The 20,919-nt window shown below is 39.3% G+C and overlaps 1 protein-coding gene across 1 annotated transcript in view; it reads right to left on the minus strand.

The window, feature by feature from the left end:
- Window positions 1–7,756: 7,756 nt before the first annotated feature.
- Window positions 7,757–20,919, minus strand: part of LOC128639706 (ovostatin-like) — a 214,110-nt gene continuing 200,947 nt past the window's right edge. The window contains exons 31-36 of the mRNA XM_053691823.1: window positions 20,158–20,282; window positions 19,377–19,467; window positions 15,394–15,462; window positions 14,663–14,765; window positions 14,091–14,141; window positions 7,757–8,136 (exon numbers count right to left, since the gene is read on the minus strand). Of these exons, the coding sequence (XP_053547798.1) occupies window positions 14,098–14,141; window positions 14,663–14,765; window positions 15,394–15,462; window positions 19,377–19,467; window positions 20,158–20,282 (432 nt within the window). The 3' untranslated portion in view covers window positions 7,757–8,136; window positions 14,091–14,097. The remainder of the gene's footprint in view (window positions 8,137–14,090; window positions 14,142–14,662; window positions 14,766–15,393; window positions 15,463–19,376; window positions 19,468–20,157; window positions 20,283–20,919) is intronic.

The raw sequence follows: 20,919 nt of genomic DNA on the forward strand, positions 1-20,919 counted from the left end.
TGAGAAGCTCCGATCAATTTCATTACTAGTTATACTCCAGCAACCACTAAAGTAAGAGACATTATCAATAGAAATCGGCCTTTAATCAGTGCTGATAGATCCATACCTTTTAAGGACAAGCCACCTCCAAGATTAGTCCACAGAAGTGGCCGTAGCCTAAAATCTTTGTTAATGAAGACATATTAATGTGATCTCTAAAAAGAAAAAACTAAGGGGACGCGCTACTAGAGAAAGAAGTGGAAGTGTAAAAATCGTGGTGTGTCTGCTTAGATAAAGAGTGAATGTTGTGCAAACATAGATATAAAATTTGTTGAAAAACAAATTGGCAACTTATTTTAGTGTGTGGTAATTCTGACCACTATAATGTGTTCAAGGCAAGATAAAATATTGCTTTAAAATAACATAAACGTATAACAAAACAGGTGTACAATTTGACAATATATATATATATATATATATATATATATATATATATATATATATATATATATATATATATATATATAAGTGAAACTCCCAGTGTCCAATATACTTAAAGAGTCCAAGCCCTACAAAAGGGGGTAAGTGAAAACAAACAAAAAACAGTCCGCTTCAAAGTAAAGGATATAGTGGCAATCAATAGTTCGTGACAAAAAGGCTTGCTCCGCTTGTGTCCACGGTGTGATGGATCAATGAATCTGTGAGGATAAAAAAGCAAAAACGGGCGCCAACATAGTGTGAATCAGTTTACATCAACTGAGAGATAAAGTGTAAGAAATATACTCACAAGTGGAGTGGCACCTTGAATCAACAAGGTGCGTGCAGGCAGACTGACATTCAGAACCAGCAGTCAGTACGCTGGAGGTCTCACCTGGGAAACCTATGGATTGGTGAAGAAGGGTGTAGCTTGCGTTAGCTGTAGGTCGCTTGGGAAGCCGGATCACCAGTGGAGAGGTGCAATCAGCTGAGTATAGTTTCCCCAAACAATAATGTTTCTGTAGTCAGATTTGAACCCAAATGAACTGATGATAGTCCATATAAGGAATAATGTTAAAAATCAGCAAGATAAAAAAGCATTATAGGCAGCAGTATAAAATAGCAAAGAAACCGGGTCTGTATAAAAACAGAATGTTTTATTTGCTATGCGTTTCTCAGTCCATAAAGGACCGTTTCCTCAGGCATATACAAAGATGTTTCACAGGTGACTATTTATACCTGATAATGACCCGGAATCTAATCTGGAGGTCATCTCCAAACCATTAACATTAAAAAATTATTATTAAAAACAATACAATAAAAGTGTCATATTAAGCAGTGTTCAGAAAACATATACATGTCATGAAATTTCAAAATAAAAACTATACAAATAGCTATTTCAGCGCATGTTTGCACTAATAGATGTAACCTGTAATAATGTTTCTGAGAGTGCATCGCCCATATTTGTATTCTTAATAAGTGATCATTTCATAAAAGATATAGTTGGGCAATAACATAAAAAACAATCCCAAAAGAGAACAGCGCTTTATCTGTCTTAAAAATAATTTGAGCTACAATAAATTTCTAGGTTGGGCTCGAACCCTTGACCTTATGTGTACTAGGTTTGTGCTTATCCAAAAGAGCTAATCAGATATGATAACAAATGAGGTAGTGTTGGTCTAAATATACCAAAAGATGCCAAAGTCATAGTAAGAAACAAAAACCGAAAATTATTAGGGTACCAATTTGTTGAACAATTGTTATAACGAGGCATCATGTCTTGTTACAGAGATGCAGGAATAGTAATAAATATTAGATAAATGTTATTAGGTTCTAAATAAGACTGAAAAATGTTATGTTTGCACAACATTCACTCTTTATCTAAGCAGACACACCACGATTTTTACACTTCCACTTCTTTCTCTAGTAGCGCGTCCCCTTAGTTTTTTCTTTTTAGAAATCACATTAATATTACTTGGCATTCTGGTGTTGATCAGGGGACAGTCTCGCTTTACAATCACATTATAGTTCATTCCTTAGTACTGCTTTTTCATCTGACACATTTTTTCCTCAACAACACTACTATTTTCATACATAACAACCAATACACCTATTGGTTTTACTAACAAACACTCATATTATCAAACACACACTGTATTTTTAGAATGCAGTCTAAGGATGATAGAAATAAGAAACGCTCCAACTACATTTTACAAAGTAGTACTGTGACCCTAGAAACATATTCTGATCCCAATGTACAAAAATCCATGAAAGATTTGTTCCATCTGCTTGAAGAGGAACTAATGAAAGAGCACCGCCATTGGTGGGATTTAAAAACTTTAGAAAAGTATTTAGAAACTAAACAGATTCCTAGAGGTTTGCGAATTCTTAAACATTGTTCCTTTAAGGAAGACAAAGATCTTTTAGACAGTTGGTACAAAGCCTTAGATGAGTGTTCTTTAAGTCTAATTAAAATTTTAATTGATCATAGACAAAAACTTACTGATGAATGCAGCCACAATATAGAAAAAATTCAGAAAGATCTACAGGTACATGCCAATAATCCTGAGTATCAAAAAACTCTTAAAGAAATCAATGATCGTACTGATAAATACCAGGATGAAATTGTTTTAAATAAAAGCAGAAAATTACAAAGGGACCAAATAGATTATAACAATGATCAAGTATACACTTTTAATAGAATAGAGAAAGAGAAGTCTTTACCCTCACTCAAGGAAAATATTAGGGGTCACCAAAATTCTTCTGTTTCTCAGAAATCAGAAGGCCAGAATTGGACTATAGTCCAAAATGGAAGTCAACAAAGAGAACAGTTTAGAAGTCAGAGGAATACACACCATAATTACAGTGGAAATTATAGACATGGTCATCAAGACACCCATAGACCATACTACTCAGAAAATCAGGGTAACTATGGACAAAGAATGTATCAACCTAATACAAACCGAAATACACAATATTATTCCCATGGGACCTATCAAAGTCAGTGCGGGGGTGTCCCTCTTTCAAATTTTGAAATATTGGTAGGTATGTGACAGGCTCATCAGGCATCATTTACAACCATGACATTGACATTCATTCACAGAAAATCATTATGATTGTTTGTGAATGAATGTCAATATGTCATGTATAGTTTGTAGGAGGCATGGCATGACAGTACAGTGTGTGTGTGTGTGTGTATATATATATATATCTATCTCTCCTGTATTAGGCTACAATGTGTGATTTTGTAAAATTTTGGAATGGTGGTGTGCCACAGGATTTTTTAATGTAAAAAAGTGTGCCACGGCAAAAAAAAGGTTGCAAATCACTGCGGTAGAGGCTCTACCGCTCACTTCTTCCAAGACTTGTAATACCAGCATTAGGCAAATCCCATAGAAAAGATAGGATACGCAATTGACGTAAGGGGATCTGCGGTAGCCTGGAGTCGTGGAAAGAAAGTGAGTGGTAGACCCTTTCCTGCCTGACTCTATATACCAGCGGGCGTTAAAAAGCAGCGTTAGGACCCCTTAACGCTGCTTTTTAACCCTAACGCAGAACTCTAAATCTAGGCATAAATTTGCAGATTATTATTTTATCTTTAGACTTTTTAAAATCCTAAAATAAAATAATGAAACCACATAGTTTTAAAATTGGTAGTTATTTCTTGCTTATTTAATTCAAGAGGGGTATCCTTTTCAATTATCATTGCTACAGTCCTGTTAAATATTATGTTAAGCTATTTACCTGGAATTTCTCAGTAACTGTTGAATATATATGGCAATCAGTCAGTGTTAAAGATGCAATAATTCCCACTTTAGAAAAATAAGATATATGTAGATGTAGGGATATTAGTGTAGGTATTAAATAGCCTCTATTGTAGCTATTAACTGGTGGCTATTTAGGTACAGGATATATGTATGAATGTATGTGGTTGATTTATACAGTTTCTGTAGAGTACCAAATGGTGTTCTGTTCAATCCTAAATTAGGAATGAGGTGAATGTGACTAAGAAGTTCTCAGGAGATAAATTTAGGGTTTTTCTACCCTAACATTGGCCACATAGATACTGACACCACTTTCAAATATAATCCTCAATCTTTTGCTGATAAAGAAAAATATTTCTCACAAGTTTTCCACTATTATGACAGTAGATGCTCATCCATCAGCCTTCAAAATGGTGACAACAAGAAACCTTCAGACCAGCTCCAGACCAGGTAGAAGTCTACTGCCAGCAACGACAACAAGAAACCCATAGACCAGAGAGAAGTCTACTGCCAGCAACAAGTAATAAGCTACTCCAAAAAGATGACTGCAATGCCAAAAGTAAGAGATTGTTTCAAAAGGCCTGCAAATCAAAGTCCTCACCATCTGCACAAGAGAGAAGCACATTAGCTAGGAAAAGACGTAGAAGAAAAGCCCAGACCAACTGTAGGTGAGAGAAGTTTCCAATATAATTTCTGCATCAACAAGAGCCTTTGTGAAACTAGGAAGTCATTAAGGGGAAAAGCTTTCTGAAAAGTAAAAGGACATTCCCACTTTATGCTTTATGACTTGGGTTACAGAAGTTTATTTGTTGCTGCCAACCCCAACAGTGAGAAAGATTCTCTGTGACATGGGTGATTACAGACATCATTAAGAAGGAAAGCCTTGCAACAAGAAAATAAAGAAAAGGACATTACCATTTTCCAGGTGCCATGGTCCATGACTTATGAGAAGTATTACAGAAGCCAAAGTGTTTTTGTCAAACATGAGAGAGGCCTATATGGGTCTGTTGTTTCCAGTTTCTATGCTAAATTATGTTTCACCTCACATGAACACATTACCATTGGATATATATATATATATATATATATATATATATATATATATATAATAAATCATTTTTAGTTTTGTAATTTTCTTATAAGAATTTAGATAGTGAAACTAGTAAATAAATGATAATTTAGGATTCTTACAGAAATGAGACATAAGCAATTACTCTCATAATGTGTGGCCAATCCAAAATTTTCTCATGGCCACAAGGGTTCAACTGTTACAATATGAGTAATTTGCTAAATATGATCAAATTATATATACGTATTTGTGTGTGTATGTATATATATATGTGTGTGTGTCTCTGTGTGTGTGTGTGATGTAACTACTAAATTTCCAGCTTACTGAAAGTTTCTCAAGGACACACCTGTTCATGTACAGGAATATAGCAATAAATTCATTTAGTTAAAATAGTTTAGTTAAAAAAGCCATGACAGGAATTAATAGCCCAACTGGTGTTCTTTTAAGCAGCTGTCCAACAGTCAGAAATAGCATAGGTAAGAGATACAAATTACTGTAGAAACAAAGATATACATTCAGCTATTATGATTAACCAATCACACTGTTAGCCAACCCAAAATGATAACAAGCATCCACCATTATCCATTTTGGGAAATATTAGCTGAAGGGGCCTGTCATTATAGGTATATAAGATGTAGAGAGAAGAGAGAGGGAGAAGAGGAGAAGAGAAGGCAGGAGAGGTAATTATATTATGCACTTACTTTATAGCTATAAGGTTGTTTTATGTCTGTTTGCATTTGATGTAAGAATTTGTATGCAGTTATGTCAATGTGTTTTATGTAATGTATTTAATGTAACTCATATTAATGGTACCATATAAAGAAGCATATAATTTGTATCGTGTGATCTAAGATTTTGGGTGCTGTGACTAAATAAAAGTTGTTATATAAATTTCTTTCTCACAAGCAAAATCTTTCTTAAATAATAATAATTATAATAATTAATATAAATATTATATTCCAAAATGAATAATTAATCTTCAATAATACATACAAATACATACATACATACATCCACACATACAAATACATACATACATACATACATAAATACATCCACACATACGTACATACAAATACATACATACAAATACATACATACAAATACATACATACAAATACATATATACATACATCCACACATACATACATACAAATACATACATACAAATACATATATACATACATCCACACATACATACATACAAATACATACATACAAATACACACATATATACATACATTTGAGTCATTCCCAGTCTAGTACCTTGTCATATGCAATATCTCTTTAAATCAATGTCGTTATTTATTTATTTTATATTTAATATGCATGAAGATTATGAATTATTTTTGTCTTTTGCTATGCATATCTTTAAGTGGTAACATTTTTCTGTTTTGTGTTGCGCTTATAAAATGAACACTGATAAAAACATTTTTTTTTTACCAAACACTAGTAATGTTAAATTGTGCACTGTGCTTAGCACTGGTCTGAGCACAGTATAACATTCCCTGTGTTATTAAAGGGACAGTCTACACCAGATTGGTGTTTAAAAATATATATATCCCTTTGTTACCCATTCCCCAGTTTTGCATAACTAACATGGTTATATTAATATACTTTTTACCTGTGATTACCTTGGGGACTATTTATGTAGGTGCAGACAGACATGATCCGCTATAGCAATACCGCCCCCTGCAGATTTGCGGCCACTAGCAGGGGGTGTCAATCAACCCAATTGTATGCAAGAGGTGGGGGACGAATTAAGTAGCAGCGGTCTTAGGACAGGCTGCTTCTTAACTTCCACTTCAGTCGGAACTAAAGCGGAGAGGGTCGGAAGCAGAATCCGCTGCTTCATAAATAGACCACCTTGTATCTAAGTCTCTGCAGACTGGCCCCTAATTTTAGTTCTTTTGACAGACCTGCATTTTAGCCAATCAGTGCTGACTCATAGGTAACTCCACGTGTATGAGCACATTGTTATCTATATGACACACATGAACTAACACCCTCTAGAAAAACTGTCAAAATACATTTATATAAGAGACGGCCTTCAAGGGCTAAGAAATTAGCATATGAACCTCCTAGGTTTAGCTTTCAACTAAGAATATCAAGAAAACAAAGCAACATTGATGATAAAAGTCAATGGGAAAGTTGTTTAAAATGGCATGCCCTATATGAATCATGAAAGTTTATGTTTGACTAGACTATCCCTTTAATTATGCTTTATTTGTAATCTAGCCCATTATCTTTTTCTCCAAGTTACAATTAATAAAAGCTGCTCTATTGTGTGCTAGATTGCAATATTGATATTTAAATCTGTTTAATCCAAATACTTTTCTGTGTTTCTAGGATCAATTTGCTTTTTGAGTTCAGGTTCCCACAATAAGTGTTAATCTAAGACTTTCCATTCAGTTATGAGGATCCCCACAGTCAATGTGATCTTCATAAAAAAACTAAATATTGCTAGATAACCCTTCCTCCTAGTATTCAAATGAACATTTCCTATATGGCCCTCTATAATATGACTAGAACCAATAGAAACCAATGTGTAAGTGGGCAGTATAATCTTATTCCTCAACCAGCTAGGACAGGTTAATAATTACAAGTAGCAGTTATAGATGCATATTATCTTGTATATTGCACAGTTTTATTTGTTAGGTGATTCTTGCAAGACCGTAACAATGTCAGTGAGGGGATAAAGTATCCTAGTCGATGACACAAATAGACCTGCAACTTGTTATCTTGTGTTAGCAGATACCAGATGTGTATAAAGAATGTGCAAAGGGTTTCTTGTCACCAGCCTCTCTGTAAGACACTGATAAATGGGTTATCAGCCCTTATAAGGTATCCAGAAAGATCTGACCCAGTTACATAGGGAGGGATTCCTGCCCCCTCTGCAGATGATCTTGTAATAAATGGCATGGAGGTGATACTTTGTTATTGATACAAAACATGGGAGGCGGCAGAGTGGGGGCAACATGTTTATTTCATTTTGGATCAGATTAACAGATGTGAATTACTGGTACAAATTGGGCAGAATGTGGCACATTAATATAAAGAGCACAGGCTTGTACATTAGGCAAGAGAAGAAAGACGTGAGACTCTTGTCACTTTAGGTGCAGATTCACAGCAGATGTAGCCTTGTGCACATGTATAAATGTGGTCACGTGTCACATGTGCAGATACACAGCAGATGTAGCCTTGGGCACATATATAAATGAGGTAATGTGTCACATGTGCAGGGTAACTCTGTGTAGGCATGTGAGGATCTTTCAGTACAATTCTTTTATTGTAGCCTGTAGACCAGTGGGCAGTGAGAGTCATTGTTCCTCTTCAGGATTCCAAGTCCTGTGTATGGGGAAAATAAAGTGTTTAATTTAGTAATTTATTTACATATTTAACCAGGTTCAACTGTTTATCTGTGTGTGTATATATACATGGGCAATGTCAAAATTAAAATAAATTCATCCTTAAAGGAACACTGAACTCAATTTTTTTCTTTCATGATTCAGATAGAGCATGCAATTTGAAACAACTTTCTAATTTACTCCTATTATCATTTTTTCTTCATTCTCTTGCTATCTTTATTTGAAAAGCAAGAATGTAAGTTTAGAAGACGGACCATTTTTGGTTCACAACCTGGGGTATTCTTGCTGATTGGCTGATATTTAGCCACCACCAATAAACAAGTGCTGTCCAGCGTCTGAACCTAAAATTGGCTGGCTCCTTAGCTTAGATGCCTTCTTTTTCAAATAAAGATAGCAAGAGAATGAAGAAAAATTGATAATAGGAGTAAATTAGAAAGTTGTTTACAATTTGGGTTTAGTATCCCTTTAAATTGTGAGCAAGTGAGTGCCCGGGTGTGTGCACCAAGTGCTGGGAAGGAGCATGAATTGGGGAGGTGAGTGTGAGCTGTACAGGGCTGTGTGTATCTCAAATAAAGCCAGGGAACCCTGTGTGTGCTACAGTCACATTGGGCAACCCCACTTATCCCTGCACAAGTTCAGCACGACCCTTCACCACCCAGCACTGGACATCAATGAAGAGTATCTCCTTACCCTTAACCAAAGGAAGCAATGAAGAGCATCACCTTACCCCTAACCAAATGAAGCAATGCAGAGCATCTCCTTACCCCTAACCAAAGGAAGCAATGCAGAGCATTTCCTTACTCCCAACCAAAGGCACCAATGCAGAGCATTTCCTTACTCCCAACCAAAGGCACCAATGCAGAGCATTTCCTTACTCCCAACCAAAGGCACCAAATGCAGAGCATCTCCTTACTCCCAACCAAAGGCACCAATGCAGAGCATCTCCTTACTCCCAACCAATGGCACCAATGCAGAGCATCTCCTTACTCCCAACCAATGGCACCAATGCAGAGCATCTCCTTACTCCCAACCAAAGGCACCAATGCAGAGCATCTCCTTACTCCCAACCAAAGGCACCAATGCAGAGCATCTCCTTACTCCCAACCAAAGGCACCAATGCAGAGCATCTCATTACTCCCAACCAAAGGCACCAATGCAGAGCATCTCCTTACTCCCAATCAAAGGAACCAATGCAGAGCATCTCCTTACTCCCAACCAAAGGAACCAATGCAGAGCATCTCCTTACTCCCAACCAAAGGCACCAATGCAGAGCATCTCCTTACTCCCAACCAAAGGCACCAATGCAGAGCATCTCCTTACTCCCAACCAAAGGCACCAATGCAGAGCATCTCATTACTCCCAACCAAAGGCACCAATGCAGAGCATCTCCTTACTCCCAACCAAAGGAACCAATGCAGAGCATCTCCTTACTCCCAACCAAAGGAACCAATGCAGAGCATCTCCTTACTCCCAACCAAAGGCACCAATGCAGAGCATCTCATTACTCCCAACCAAAGGCACCAATGCAGAGCATCTCCTTACTCCCAACCAAAGGCACCAATGCAGAGCATCTCATTACTCCCAACCAAAGGCACCAAATGCAGAGAATCTCCTTACTCCCAACCAAAGGAACCAATGCAGAGCATCTCATTACTCCCAACCAAAGGCACCAATGCAGAGCATTTCCTTACTCCCAACCAAAGGCACCAATGCAGAGCATTTCCTTACTCCCAACCAAAGGCACAAATGCAGAGCACATCCTCTCCCAGAACTCAGAGAAAATACACAGATTTTTACACTCAGCTACTTCAACTGCCCTCTAACTTACAACAGGTAGCCTTCTGGAAAACAGCAAATACATCCTATCTCTTCCCACACTTTTCCCTCATTCGAAACTCACATGATTCGCTTATTCTCCCCTCTCTCTGTATGTGTTGCTTCTAGATCACTTGGATGCCTGGCTACCCTATTTCCTATCCTCAAACACCCCTGCCCTCATTCTTGGCGACTTCAACATCCCCCTTAACAATCCCACTGCCTCTTCTGCTAAACAACTTCTGCAACTCACTTCCTCTTTCGGTCTGTCACAATGGAGTGATTCTCCCACTCACAAAGACGGTCACTCTCTTGACCTGATCTTTAGCTATCGATGCACTCTCTCAAACGTCTCAAACTCCCCTTTTCCTCTTTCTGACCACCATCTCCTTACTTGCAACATATCATCCCTTCTTACAACTCTCCCTCCTTCTACTCCTCACACCAAACTTCACAGAAGCATTATGTATTTAGATCAGCAACAACTTGCCAATTCCCTTAAACTACTCCTCTCATCCTTCTCCTTTTCCTGCCCTGAACAATCTATCTGACACTATAATTCCACCCTTATATCCGTCCTTGACAATCTCGCCCCTCTTACCATTGTTCGGAAATCACACACTCATCCCCAGCCCTGGCATACTCCTCTGACACGGTACCTACGCAGATCTTCCCGTACTGCTGAACGGCATTGGAGAAAATCACGGAGTTCAGCTGATTTTCTTCATCACAAATTCATCTTGAACTCCTACTATTCTGCCCTTAATCTCCACAAGCAACACTACTTCTCTACTCTTATCTTCCTTCAAACCCAAATCGTCTGTTCTCCACTTTCAATACTCTCCTCCGCCCTCCCCCACTTCCTAATACAACTTCTCTGTCAGCTCAAGACTTTGCCAGTCACTTCATTAACAAAATTGACTCCATCAGACATGAAATCAGCTCTCAACATACTTCCATTCTCTTCCCCCCCTCAAATGCTCTCACTCAACCACAACCCTCATAACCTGAAACTTAGTTCATTCTCCCCTGTTACTGAGGAAGAAGTTTCGGCACTTATACTGCGCTCTCACCTCAGTACCTGTCCCCTTGACCCTATCCCCTCACAGCTACTCCCCTCCCTCTCTGCTACCCTTATCCCTATACTAACACACATTTTCAATCTCTCCCTCAGCACTGGTACATTTCCCTCATCGATGAAACATGCACTGGTCACACCTATCCTCAAAAAACCTTCCCTTGATCCTACCTCCCCATCCAACTACCGCCCTATTTCCCTCCTCCCTCTTGCTTCAAAGCTTCTGGAAAAACTAGTATATGCACGCCTATCCCATTTCCTTACGTTAAACTCCCTTCTTGACCCGCTGCAATCTGGATTTCGTCCCTATCACTCCACAGAGACAGCTATTGTTAAGGTCACCAACGACCTACTTACAGCAAAATCAAAAGGCCACTTCTCTCTGCTTATCCTCCTAGATCTGTCCGCAGCCTTTGTCACTGTCGACCACCCTCTTTTGCACCAAACCCTCCAATCCTTCGGCATCTGTGACACAGCCCTTTCGTGGCTCTCTTCCTACCTATCAAACCGTACCTTCAGTGTAGCCTTCTCTGGGGCCTCCTCTGCCCAGTCACCACTTTTTGTCGGAGTACCGCAAGGCTCTGTCCTCGGTCCCCTTCTCTACTCAATCTATATGTCATCACTAGGTTCCCTAATTAAGTCCCACGGTTTCCAATATCATTTGTATGCCGATGACACCCAAATCTACTTCTCTGCACCAGACCTATCTCCTTCCTTGTTAACCCATGTAACTAACTGTCTTTCTCACATCTCTTCCTGGATGTCCTCTCACTACCTCAAGCTAAATCTCTCCAAAACTGAGCTCCTCATTTTCCCCCCTTCTTCCAAAATCTCCACCCCCAATATCTCTATAACTGTCGACAACTCCATCATTACCCCTACCCCGCATGCCCAATGTCTCGGGGTCACATTTGACTCAAATCTTTCCTTCACTCCTCACATTCAGTCCTTGGCTAAAGCCTGCCGCTTCCACCTTAAAAACATCTCCAAAATTAGACACTTCCTTACACAAGAAACAACTAAGATTTTAATCCACTCTCTCATTCTTTCCCGGCCTTGATTACTGCAAATCTGTCCTCTCTGGTCTCCCCACCTGCCGCCTAGCTCCTTTACAATCCATAATGAATGCCTCTGCCAGACTCATCTGCTCCTCTCTGCCAATCCCTTCACTGGCTTCCTCTTGCCTCTAGGATCAAACACAAAATTCTCACTCTGACATACAAAGCCCTCAACTGCACTGCTCCCCACTATATCTCAGACCTTGTCTCCAGATACTCTCCCTCCCGTCCCCTTCACTCTGCTCATGACCTCCTCCTCTCCTCCTCTCCTCCTCTCTGGTTACCTCATCACACTCCCATTTACAGGACTTCTCCAGACTGGCTCCCATCTTGTGGAACTCTCTGCCTCGCCCCACAAGACTCTCCCCTAGTTTTAACAGCTTGAAGCGCTCCCTAAAGACTCTACTGTTCAGGGATGCATACAACCTACAATAACCTTACTTTATGCCAGTTCCACTCCTCCATTGCTATCCCCTGAACCCCCTTAAATCCAGCTGTTTGTATATCACCTTCTTAAGAGTTAATTACAACAGTGCAACTCTTGGCAGGGCCCTCTACCCATCCGATCCCTTTAATTGTTTTGTTGTACTACCCTCTGTTTACAGCACTGCAGAATCTGTTGGCGCTCTACAAATAACCGATAATAATAATAAAAGAGCATCTCCTTACTCCCAACCAAAGGCACCAATGCAGAGCATCTCCTGACTCCCAACCAAAGGCACCAATGCAGAGCATCTCCTGACTCCCAACCAAAGGCACCAATGCAGAGCATCTCCTGACTCCCAACCAAAGGCACCAATGCAGAGCATCTCCTTACTCCCAACCAAAGGCACCAATGCAGAGCATCTCCTTACTCCCAACCAAAGGCACCAATGCAGAGCATCTCCTGACTCCCAACCAAAGGCACCAAATGCAGAGCATCTCCTTACTCCCAACCAAAGGCACCAATGCAGAGCATCTCCTTACTCCCAACCAAAGGCACCAATGCAGAGCATCTCCTTACTCCCAACCAAAGGCACCAAATGCAGAGCATCTCCTTACTCCCAACCAAAGGAACCAATGCAGAGCATCTCTTTACTCCCAACCAAAGCCACCAATGCAGAGCATTCCTTACTCCCAACCAAAGGCACCAATGCAGAGCATCTCCTTACTCCCAACCAAAGGCACCAATGCAGAGCATCTCCTTACTCCCAACCAAAGGCACCAAATGCAGAGCATCTTCTTACTCCCAACCAATGGCACCAATGCAGAGCATCTCCTTACTCCCAACCAATGGCACCAATGCAGAGCATCTTCTTACTCCCAACCAATGGCACTAATGCAGAACATCTCCTTACTCCCAACCAATGGCACCAATGCAGAGCATCTCCTTACTCCCAACCAATGGCACCAATGCAGAGCATCTCCTTACTCCAAACCAATGGCACCAATGCAGAGCATCTTCTTACTCGCAACCAATGGCACCAATGCAGAGCATCTCCTTACTCCCAACCAATGGCACCAATGCAGAGCATCTCCTTACTCCTAACCAATGGCACCAATGCAGAGCATCTTCTTACTCCCAACCAATGTCACCAATGCAGAGCATCTTCTTACTCCTAACCAATGGCACCAATGCAGAGCATCTCCTTACTCCAAACCAATGGCTCCAATGCAGAGCATCTTCTTACTCCCAACCAATGTCACCAATGCAGAGCATCTCCTTACTCCTAACCAAAGGCACCAAATGCAGGACAAGAATGAAAGCCTTGGGCGGCCTCTGGAAGTCTCCCTGATTACTGCTTTATGTACTCAACCTCTTAAACATAAACATCTCATGTATAAAATGAGGGGACCATCACAATTAGATGAGCATACACACATACGGGGGCAGCAGTATTCTGCAGACTTTTAGTAAAAGAGGGAAGACTAGATGGATAGATAATTAGAAAACACAGAAAAAAGAAATCTGCAATGGGACAAAAGAGCAGAGTATGTACTTACCTTAGCCCTAAGCTGCACAGGGGTGTCTGTATTTGGCTGCACCATTTTCATCTGAACAGAAAAAATAAACAAATAAAATTTTAAGGAAGAAAGAACGTACCCATCCCAAGGAATGTTAAAAAGAATTTCAACTGGATCAGAGAAACTGTAGATCATTAAGACATAGAGCCTGACCTAAAGCAGACATGGAGAGAAGTCTCACAAAGCTTTGTTTTTTTGTCAGCATTATATTATATGTTTCTGTACTTCACACCCAGAACCTGCATAATCTAAAGCTATTATTTGCCTCTACAAAATTCTTTGAGGGACCTCACGTTACTGACATGATGTCTTAGATCATCTTACAAGAGAGGCTCTGTCACATGAACAGCTTTGTGTAAATGTAATTACCTCTTTATTGTGCTAGCTTAGGCATTAATCAGAGTTTCTGCAGAATATGTGCTCTATAGTATTACACTTTAATCTTATTGTTGTTGAAGGAAGATCTAGGTTTGATATAAGGTTATATATATTTAGCTGCTACTTTGAATTATATAGCATGTAGGGTACATGACGTTTAGTCCCCAGTTTACCTGGCTCATAATAATCATAAATCAAGACTGTAGCTTCTTGTACATTGAGGACACGATTACCCATCTCAACCTTGAGGGACATGGAGATTGTCTCTTTGGGAACCTGGGATGAAGGTGGAGAGAGGAAGTAAAGAAGATTTTAGAGATGTTTTATTTAGGAACAGGGGAAAACACTAAAACATAGCCCATGGGTGTAATACCCCACTTGTCCACAACCAGACTAACAAAGGTTTAGATATTTGTATCAGGCAACGGTCACAGGCTTTATTTAGCATTGATGAGTAGATCTCAGGGCTACAAAGGGCAGTATATTTATCTGGGGTTTGTATGAGAAAATCACACTGTGCATAGTGGTGATTACAAATAACTCAAAAGAAACAAACTTTATGACTTTATCAGGAAACTATAAAATCAACGTATTATCAAAAGAGCACAGATATTTGTGCAAAGTAATGAACCTGTTCTCCATCTCAAACAGGGGACTCAATAACCATAATACTTATTCCCAGGTCAGCATGGGAGAGTTGGGTGAAACTATCAAAGCATTTCCTGGAAATCAGGAGAAATCTGAAAGTACAAAAATTAGCCGGATCCTGCTGATTGTAAATGACATAGAAGCATATCATCTTATACTAAGGGATAAAAGGACAAGTCACACAGGCAGGGAGGGGAAGGATTACAGGCTGAAGACTACGGAGAAGAGCTACAGTTTGTGCACATGGCTCACTCACAGAGTCCAGGTACAGGATCACATGACCATTCTCCTGTTCAGTTTTGGAGACCACTTTTGAATCCACCAGCTGTGAATAGAAATGAGAACAATATGTAAATAAAGGTTCAGCTTCACACCAGAGCCTGCAGCACTAAACAACTTATCTCATGTCTGATCTACATTTAGATATTACATATTGTCAGAGTTCCTGCCTATGCTTGTACCTTTAAATTATCAGCACTATGACTCATATTGCCCTGCCCACCAAGCCATTAAATCAACCTCGTTTCCAAACCTCAGTGCTTAGTATTTTGTTTTGCTGTTAGCCTTAGCAGCTGCTTCCCCTGAGCTTTACCTGTTACGGATTACAACCTCTATATTTAGGCTTACCATAATTTTTAGAGGTGAAACTGGGACCACCTGGTGCGGTGCCAGTGGGGGTGTGGTCAGGAGCGTGGTCAAGGGGGAGTGGCAATTACCGGTCCTTTTAAAGTAGTAGCTTTTATGTGTGTAATGTTTCGTGGATACTCTACCCTTCCTCAGTCAAACAAGTGAATCACACAGTTTAAATAGACCATAACACCACCCCCTAGTGAAAAAGGCACCATTACGTTGTCATGGCAAATAAATCATTAATCTAAATCTCAGATTCTAAATAATGCCAAACATCAAGCATAATTATCACTTTCACAATTTAATATCTGCAGTGTAATATGTGTTATATGTGTCTAATTAAGGAACAGAGCCAAATACTGATGAGGCATAAATACAATATTGAATGAAAGTAATAAATAAACACATAGCTGCTAAAGCTGTTTAAGAGGCTACTCTGTACCATAATGCAGGAAGATTATAGCCAAAATGCTATCCTGCACGAAGTAAAGCAAGATCCAGGCCAAAAATCCTGCCTGTCTGTACTTCCTAGTCATACCCATATGATTCCCCTAAAGGTGTATTACCGGTGATGTCACCAGGGGTCGAGGGTGGGGGGTGTTAAATTCTTAGAAAAATAAACCAAGTAGTACTACAAAATTAAAAAACCCTATGCTGCTCACTCAGCCGGTATTACTAAATGTAAACTTTGAAGGACACGGATGTTAAGCTAAGCAGGGCTGTGTACCAGCATCCAACTATGCTGGAGAGCCAAAGTCCAGTCATTTTGAATAATGTGTCCGGGTTTCAGGTGGTCTGAAACCCGGACACATGATTTGAAACCTGAAGGTGGCAACCCTACTGGGACAGAATGAACAACTGGGTGGGACACTGGGACAGCGCCTCCAAACCGGGACAATCCCAGTAAAAGTGGGACTTCTGGTAAGCCTATCTATATTCCACTCTAGAGTTCTGCAATAGCCCTTCTCACAGTTACTTGGAGCAGAATTTGTTTCCAATCTGTTGCGTGTCTCTTTTGCATAAACTAACCTGATACATTGTGGGCTAATCTATTTTGCCGGAGGCTCTTTGCTGCATCCGCAGCTCATCTCTCAAATTACCTCTCATCGTGCTTTGTCACAACTCAGTGTTTACTCCTCCTGTCAGTCCACAGGGGGCCACAATCCGGACTCTGTATAAGGTGCTTTCTAAACATTAATAGCACTTGTGAGGATTGGGACTCGCTAACAAAGGAAAAACTCCTCCCCCTTTCCTCCTTTTACACGCCGGACTGTTTTTCAGTAACTCCCACGCTGTGCAAAGGACATTCTCACCAATAGAAGCTACTACCTCCTCCTTTTTATTCAACCGTTGCTCACTAAGCTATCGGTCACTCCGGACAATTCCTCCACAAGTCAGGCTCTATTTCGCCCCACACTGTAATCAGATATTTCCGGTTGGGAAACTGTAAGCAAACACCGCTCAACAGTGTGTGTGGGTGATTGGTGCAAAACTCGGTGCTTCAAATAACTAACAGCTATTGCTACACAAATTCCTCCTATCCTTTACTGGATTTAGATATAAGTCTTTTCCAGTTATCCTCTAATTGCCTCAGAGTTTGTTACCCTTTGTTGTTGTTAGTGAGGTCATTTCCCTTTTTGGACCTGATAGCACTTACAATCTACCATAGTGTTATCAGATTGGGAGGTGAAGCATATAACATATATATTTATTCAATATCTGCAGTTGAGTTCTAACACTTTACTTATTCCATTACACATATGTTGTACGTCTGTCAAGCCAGGATTGTCTCTAGATACATTAAGCTCTAGAGAGCTGACTCTTATTAATAACTGTATAAGAATTGCTATGGTTTGGGTCACTGCAGAGTCCTTAAATGGTCATTCAGCCTATTCAGGAAATGTATTGAGCTACTGGGATAAATATTTGGAATATCACATATGGGGAAAGGTAGGTACAGAGATTTGGTACCAATGAGGGTGTGGAACAGGAACAAGGCGGTTACGCTATAGGGTATCAACAAGCAGAAGGAGTTTCTGGATGCACCAGTTTACACAGATGCCCTCAGGTTTACCACATTCACACAACCTTCTACGATTGACACCATCTGAACCAAATAAGTTTATCTTGGTCTCATTGGACCACAGGACATGGTTCCAGTAATCCATGTCCATAGTCTGCTTGTCATCAGAAAACTGTTTGCGGGCTTTCTTGTGCATCATCTTTAGAAGAGGCTTCCTTCTGGGACGACAGCCATGTAGACTAGATATGTGCATGGCGAAAAAATTTCGGTTCGGATCGATTCGAAAAATTTTGAATCGATTCGATTCGGATTCGTTTCGGATTCGAAGAAATTCGGCTGGATTCGGAAATTCGGAATTTCGGTAAGTGTTAGGTGGGATTAGACTAGTATTATGTATATTAGGTATATTAGGTATATTAGGTGTAACCCATAGCAGAGTGATATAAACTAATATACTGTACAATGCTAGTGTAATCCATGGCCATCCGAATTTACCGAATAAATCCGAACTAATTCGGATTTATTCAGTAAATTTGGCAGTATTTTAATTCAGAAATTCAGTTCGATCCGAATCTCCGAATTTTCCGAATCGAACCGAACCGAATTGCACATATCTAATGTAGACCAATTTGATGCAGTGTGTGGCATATGGTCTGAGCACTGACAGGCTGACCCCTACCCCTTCAACCTCTGCAGCAATGCAGGCAGCACTCATATATCTATTTCCCTGAAGACAACCTCTGGATATGACGCTGAGCACGTGCACTCAACTTCTTTAGTCGACCATAACGAGGCCTGTTCTGAGTGGATTCTGTCCTGTGAAACCGCTGTATGGTCTTGCCCACCGTGCTACAGCTCAGTTTCAGGGTCTTGGCAATCTTCTTATAGCCTAGGCCATCTTCATGTAGAACAATTCTTTTTTTCAAATCCCCAGAGAGTTCTTTGCCATGAGGTGCCATGTTGAACTTCCAGTGACCAGTATGAGAGAGTGTGAGAGCGATAACACCAAATTTAACACCTGCCCCCCATTCACACCTGAAACCTTGTAACACTGAGTCACATGACAATGGGGAGGGAAAATTGCTAATTTGGCCCAATTTGGACATTTCCACTTTGGGGTGTACTCACTTTTGTTGCCAATGGTTTAGACATTAATGGCTGTGTGTTGAGTTATTTTGAGGGGACAGCAAATTTACACTGTTATACAGGCTGTACACTCACTACTTTACATTGTAGCAAAGTGTAATTTCTTCAGTGTTGTCAAATGAAAAGATATAATAAAAAATTTACAAAAATGTGAGGTGTGCACTCACTTTTTTGAGATAATGTATATTCCCCAGGACAGTGGTTTTCTTCATTTTATATGCCAAGGGCCACTGTGTTCACTTTTTCAAGAGTCATAGACCACTAACAACATATAGAACGGGTGACTGTAGTGTGTATAAAACTGTTGCTTGCTTCTTATCATCTCCCCCTTTTCTACTGCCCCTTTGACTCTCTTCCCCAAACCTCTTTCTCCCTGTAAAAGCCAAAAATGTGCAGAAAAAAGTCTAAAAGATATCCTAAAAACATAAAATACTACTAACGTTTCTGAGAGACTCGTAATCTGCGGTGTATCCAGACTGCATTTTTAGGTCAATAATTGCCATGTTGGATTTTTCTCGACTTCCTTGGTAGCTAGAAAAGGAAATAAATATATACAAACAAGAAATACAATAGTGGTTAGAAAAGGTCACTGGCAGGTGAAACAGGTGGTAAAATATACAGGAGGTATTACAGGTAGCAGACATTTGTAGCAATTGAATTTACTTTTATAAAACGAAGACAGAGTAAAACCACAGATGAGAACATTGTACTAGGGATGGGCGAATATGACTAAATTTGAATGTTAGAAAGAAATTTCTTTAAAATTTGAATATCGAATGTTATTTTCCATTTTCAAATGTTGCTTTAAATTTCAAATTGCTTTCAAATTCAAATGTTTTTTTTATTTTAAATGTTCATAATAGTTAAAATATACACATTCAAATTTCGATTGTGTATATTCGATATATTATGAACATTCAAAATTGAATATTGACATTTCGAATCACATACATTATTTTAATCGAAATAGAATGCTGAAACTTAAAATTGCATAAATTAATTTAAAATTGAATGTTATAGCTAACAGAAAGCATTCATAAAATTTGAATATTCAAACGAATATTACTGAATGTTAATTAAAATTTGAAAACCAATATTCGAAATTAGAAAGTTAGAATGTTTGATAAACCAATGAATTAATAAAAATTAATTTGAAATTTGAAGGTATTGAAATATTCACCCATCCCTACATTGTACACAATAGGTACATTTACTTCATACCTGACGGCAATGCCAATAGTAAAAGTATACGCCACACCGTTTACACAACTATCAGCGGATGAGTTTACAGATAAGGAGAAGGCAGCGTTTTGTTGGGACACAGGGAGGTAGTATCTCAAAGTGCTCTGCAGAGAGAGGAGGAAGAGGAGCTGGTACCAAAGTACAAACACAGTAACCAATAGAGCGCATGCTGTAGGATCTAGTTTGTAAAGTTCTGTTAAATTCTGTAGGATCTAGTTTGTAAAGTTCTGCTACATGCTGTAGGATCTAGTTTGTAAAATTCTGTTACAGTCTGTAGGATCTAGTTTGTAAAATTCTGTTACATTCTGTAGGATCTAGTTTGTAAAATTCTGTTAAATTCTGTAGGATCTAGTTTGTAAAGTTCTGCTACATGCTGTAGGATCTAGTTTGTAAAATTCTGTTACATTCTGTAGGATCTAGTTTGTAAAATTCTGTTACATTCTGTAGGATCTAGTTTGTAAAATTCTGTTAAATTCTGTAGGATCTAGTTTGTAAAGTTCTGTTACATTCTGTAGGATCTAGTTTGTAAAGTGTTGTTACATTCTGTAGGATCTAGTTTGTAAAGTGCTGATACATTCTGTAGGATCTAGTTTATAAAAATCTGTTACATTCTATAAGATCTAGTTTATAAAGTTCTGCTACGTTCTGTAAGATCTAGTTTATAAAGTTCTGCTACATTCTGTAAGATCTAGTTTATAAAGTTCTGCTACATTCTGTAAGATCTAGTTTGTAAAGTTCTGC

The sequence above is a fragment of the Bombina bombina genome, chromosome 9, assembly GCF_027579735.1.
Source record: "Bombina bombina isolate aBomBom1 chromosome 9, aBomBom1.pri, whole genome shotgun sequence".
Taxonomy (NCBI): Eukaryota; Metazoa; Chordata; class Amphibia; order Anura; family Bombinatoridae; genus Bombina; species Bombina bombina.